This window comes from Populus euphratica, unplaced genomic scaffold (assembly GCF_000495115.2).
Source record: "Populus euphratica unplaced genomic scaffold, PopEup_1.0 scaffold549.1, whole genome shotgun sequence".
NCBI lineage: Eukaryota > Viridiplantae > Streptophyta > Magnoliopsida > Malpighiales > Salicaceae > Populus > Populus euphratica.
In genome coordinates this window covers 137,227-142,708 of record NW_011500426.1, presented here as the reverse complement: position 1 = coordinate 142,708, position 5,482 = coordinate 137,227, and the positions used below count along the sequence as shown (strand labels likewise).

At 26.9% G+C, this 5,482-nt stretch overlaps 1 protein-coding gene across 2 annotated transcripts; it reads right to left on the bottom strand.

Moving 5' to 3' along the window:
* Positions 1-1,140: 1,140 nt before the first annotated feature.
* LOC105114607 (uncharacterized) lies at positions 1,141-2,437 on the bottom strand. 2 transcript variants are annotated; one of them, XR_840170.1, is made up of 3 exons: positions 1,824-2,437; positions 1,224-1,345; positions 1,141-1,166 (listed from the first exon to the last, which is right to left on the bottom strand). XR_840170.1 is itself a non-coding variant. In XM_011011202.1 (2 exons), the coding sequence occupies exons 1-2, from the start codon at positions 2,254-2,256 to the stop codon at positions 1,290-1,292; spliced, it is 489 nt and encodes a 162-aa protein (XP_011009504.1). In that variant the 5' UTR covers positions 2,257-2,437; the 3' UTR covers positions 1,214-1,289. The 2 variants fall into 2 exon arrangements, 1 of the variants encoding a protein (XP_011009504.1); XM_011011202.1 differs by lacking the exon at positions 1,141-1,166 and having other exon boundaries at positions 1,214-1,345.
* Between the last annotated feature and the right edge of the window lie 3,045 nt (positions 2,438-5,482).

The following is a 5,482-nucleotide window of genomic DNA, read 5'->3' as shown; positions in this document are numbered from 1 at the left end:
TTTTCCTTTAACAATCATTTCATTTGTTGAACTTCGACGTCTCCATGCCCACTTTTCTGCCATAAATTGGCAAAACCTTGTACCTATTTTAAATTCACCCAAACTGTAACTCAATTTTCATTGCTGCCCTTCATATTCCAAATCAAAATTAGGTTTTTGATTCTAAAACTCTCAGTAAATACCAAATCTTACAGTAGAAATGTTGGAATAATATTGTCTTCTTTCAAAAGGGCATTACAGATATTAATTCCTACTTTAACTTTATACTTTTCCGTCTTTTTTATTGGCTGAAATTCTTCAATCACTCGTTTGTATATTCGAAATCTGATCTTTTAATTTAATATAGATAATATTAAATTTTGGATAAACTAATATAAAATTTATTAATGTTTTGATTTGTTTTATCTATTTTTTTATTCATATCTCAATCTAAGTTTTTTTTTTATAATTATTACCTAAATAGTCATGAAATCAATAATTATGTAAAAAAAAAATGGAGTAGAAATCTATAAATGAAGAGCAAATACTCCAATATTATAGTTTAAAATTTGTTAAGAGTGTGTGTAGTTAATATTCATAACCAAAAAAATAGATAAATAAATGATAGATAAGTGTTTGGTTAAAAAAATTCAAATATAAAATAAATTTGTTTGTAAGAAGGTTTTTAAATGATTTTTTTTTATTTTCATAACTAGAGGTGCATAAAAACATGTCTTCTTAGTCCACATTATTTCATTTTTTTTATTTTGAGATAATAATCAAAATCTATCTATAAATTAAAAAAAAATTAAAAAAAAAAGAGAGAGAGACTATATATATCCGGCTGAATTAACGAAGCAAGATTGATCCTTATCATACGAATTAAGAAGTAAATGCATTTAGGTATACAGGGCACCAAATTTAACCTATTCAATCGGCTTCGCTCGATCTCTTCAGTCGACAACAACCTTTCCTACCAAATTGAACAAAAGATAGGAAGATATATAACAGATTAACACAATCCTTTAATATCTTTTCAGTAATTAAATATTTAACAGATAAGATTCTATAAATCCCCAAAGTTTGTCATTTGATTCCTTAATTTCATCCCCCATGTTTCCTTCTTTTTTTTACAGCCTTCTCTCTCTCTATATATATATATAACATCCATACAGGCAAAAAAAAAAAAAAAAAAAAAAAAAAAAAAAAAAAAAAAAAAAAAGAAAAAAAAAAAAAAAAAAAAAGATAACAAAAAACAAGAAACAAAAATGGAAAACTTCTGTCTCAATTTGATGGAGTTGAATTTGCTCTCATCTCTGAGCTTGAAATCCCATCTTCCTTCCAAGATTCTCCAATAGATCAGCCTCTGCAATATTTCACATTAATTATTTCTCAATTTGATTCCCAATATACATTTGAAAAAATGTTTTTTGGAAGAAGAATAATGAAATTCTTCTTTTATTCCTTCAAAATAAACAAAGTTGCTGCATTTCCCCCCCGAAAAAAATATAAAAATAAAATATTTTCCTCCCTTTTTTTCATTAAATGAACAAGTAATTGCTTGATTACATCAAGTTAAATGTATACTCATTTTTTATGATCCAGAATTAGAGGGTTATAATTTATTTATTTTTTCACTATTATTCATCTTAATTTCTCCTCGAGCCACCAAATCATGATTAAAAAAAAAATTGAGACAAAAACGGCAGAATGGAAGGAAAATATTCTTCAAAATCAAATCCCGGCAGAATCAAAATCAATCCAATCAAAACTAAAATAAATTAAGCAAAACCCATTAAGAGAAATCAAAGATAAATTGTCTAATTAATTAACCCACTAATTACCTCGAGGCTTGCAAACAGGAGGAACTTCAAAGAGAGAACGAGAAAGCTGCTTATGAGCAAGACCAATATCAACCAAGATCAACCCAGAAGATGGATCATTCACTAAAAAACCTTTAACAGGAAACCAGAGAAAAAGCTCTTCTTGGATAAGTCCTTCCAGCCCCATAAGTCCACCATAACTAAGATTAGCTCTAACCACACTGTCAAAGACCACTCTTGCCTCATACTTAGTCATGCATGGGCCATCTAACTGCACTTCTAAGCGACCATTTTGGTCAAGATTGTAGGACTTGACGTTGTTTGGAAACAGACCACCTGGTAAGCCTTGGCTTCGAAGGAGGTTTTGTAAAGTGGAAGTGGTTGTGGTGATGGTGGAGAGGAGGAAAATGAGCGAGAGAAAGAAAGGGAGGAAAGATTTTTGTGTCAGAGACATTGTTAAGGTTTATGGCTATAACTGAAGGACAGAGTTTCAGAGAGACAGGCAGATAACTAGATGGATGTTGTTTGAGGTTTTTAAGGTTTCAGAACTTTCGATTCAGTTTGTGTTTTACGGGGCAGTGCGCGTTTGAGGTGATGATGAGCGAGTGAAGGGTTCGCAGGACCAGTACAAATTGAGGCCCTGGAAAAACCTGTTGTCCAAATTGCCCCTGATTGATAAGCCTAGTTTTGAGTGGATTAATAAATGATAATTCTAGACAATTACTTAAATGACCTTACTTTTTTATTATTGTTATGATTTGGTTCGAAATTCGAGAACAACTTGAGCTTAAGGTAATATTTAAGATTATTATAGTAGTTGTTTTAAAAATATTTTTTATTTAAAAATATATTAAAATAAAAAAATTTATTTTAAAAAATTTATTTGTGATATCATCTCATCAAAACTATTTAAAATTATAAAAAATAATTAAAAATTAAAAATACTTTATGAATGCAAAAACAGTACAAGATTTAGTTTCTCACCCCAACTAGAATAGAATAGTATTATTTTTATCATGTATATACATATGTATACATGTATTAAGTTGTTAAATTTTATTAGATATAATAATTTTTAGCTTACATAAAACTATAAAAGAAATATTATAAGTGGTAGAAAAAACTAATAGTACCGTGTGAGTTTTATAGAGGTTTGAATTTGATTTGGTTATATATAGTATGATTCATATTAGTCTAAATTAAATATTTGACCCGCATTTTGTTATTAGTTAAATATATTTTTTCAATAAAAAATTTTATATATAGGATTTTCCAAAACATTTTTGTAGTTACAAAAGTTTTAAGGGAAAATTAAAAAGTCTATGCTTACATAATTAAATAAATTAAGAGCTACATGTGTTAATAAATAAAAAAATCACGGATAATAACTTAAAAAAATAAAAAAAATTAATAGATATATGTAAATTAAGACATTTAATCTTGTAAGACGAAACATTTACTTAATTATATGTGGCTAAAAATTTTTATTTAACAAATAATAATAGAAATAAACACAAATGTTAAATTGATTAAATAAAATAGAAGAAGAAAAAAATATTATACATGATTGCACATATTAAAAATATTAAATAAAAAATTATATTAAAAAATAAAGTTTCTCTATACAAAATATTAAGAAAAATTATAGATGAATTAGAAAAACCTCTTCAAAAATTAAATGCATAACCAAAGAATAATTATCATTTAAAAAAGACTTTAAATAAAAATAAAAGAAAGAAGAAGTATTAATCTCAATATAAATTTTAAAAGATATAAAAAGAAGTTTTAATTAAAAATTTTTTAAAAAAAAAGGTCAGCTATTATTGGATCTGGCTCATTTTGTTAAGGCCTAAGCAAGTCTTTCCTAACATGCTCATACGTTTAGACTTCTTTTTTGTTGCATTATGTCATCAACTGATGCAAACAATATGTCATATAAATTTACTCAAATTTCAGTCATTGTAGAGGCTAAACAATTAAGGTTTAATGTTTTTTTTTATCTAAATAATGTTTTCCAATCCATTTTGATCCAAAACACTTTATGAATCATGATAAATCTATTCATAGCCTAAAAAATTATCCCAAAAATTGAAATCAACTCGAAACAAAAAAAAATTCATGAACTTTAAAAGTAAAAAACACACAATACGAACCCTTCATCAAATATAAACATTTGACATAAATATTGACTATTTTTTTAGTCTAAATCGGTGTCAACAATATTTTTCTCTCTCTTCTCAACTAGAAACTAAAAAAGAACAAAAATAAACTTTGATACCTAAATTAAATTTGAAAACTATTAAGGTACGAAAATTATATAATTTATGCTATTTTTAAAGTTCGAAGACCAAGGTATATTTTTTTTGAAACTGTTGGCACGCTATCCATATTTGATGTCTTTTTCATTCCAGTCTCTTCTTTTAATTTCACTCTTGACTAAGACATTAGAAGCAATTAGCCATCAATTAGTATCAAATTGCATAAAATAAAACATTAAGGACCAAAATGAATTATAAAAAAATACATAGTGTCATCCATAGTGTTTTGGATATGGATGAATAGTATCAGCTCTACAATTAAAATCTATAATAATTATAAAATTAGAGGGAAAAAATCAAACTCGTTTTATTTATTAATAGTATCTATAATGATTTTAGTTTTAGTTGAGATAAAAAAAATTGAAAAAATTAAAATTACATATATTTTAACTTTCATGTGAATGTCATAGGTGAGTCTAGAAATGAAATGCATGGACATAATATTTTTCTCATTTAGTAAAATAATAATTGGAGACATGTTAAGTAGAGATTGTAATAAATATTTGGGTTGGATTTTTCTATATTTGTATTTTACTCAATAATTATAAGGTAAGGAATTTCAATACTAATACATTATTTATCAAGTTTTGGACATCCATTATCCAACTATTATTTATTATTTGACAAAAAATATGTATATTAATTACAAGTTGATTTGGTAATATTCATACTTTATCCATTTCTCATCATATAAGATAACTATTTAAAACAAACTTATCTATTTAGATTAGATTAAGTTAATATTCATCAAATTTAAATTAAATTGTTATTCTAACACTAAGCAAACGCATTAGAAGGGTAAATAGGTCAATAAAACAAAGCAGGAGATGAATTGTAACATAACTAATAAAGAAAAAGGAAGGGGTGTTGTGGTAAATGCAAAATTAGCTAATTTGGTAACTAGCCAAGTGAGGTTGAGACCAAGGAGTCTTCTGGTGTGCATGGCAACAGAAGAGGCAGAAGAATCCAACCTCAAAGCTTACACTTGGCAGACGGCCAGCAATGCTAAGAAAAAGAAGGAGAAGGAGAGAAACTGCTGCTAAGACCATGGTGGATATTACGAGGTTATCTTTTGTCTGCCATGCTTTTTCCTTGCATGTCAGATAAGGTTTGTGTAAAAACTTATAGTTTAATCCTCGTATTTGTATCAATTCGACAAATGATTCACTTCTGAAAATATTTAGCCAATTTTATCATTATATTAGTTGTTTTTCGTCAATTATGACCATGTAGGTTGAATTATGAACAGTGTAATCTCTAAATTTCAATTGGAAATTCTTCTTTGGAGGTTTGTTGGGTGAGAGAGACGACTACCGATTCGGCCAAGTTTTTAGTGAATTGATTAATCTGATTCAAATGGGA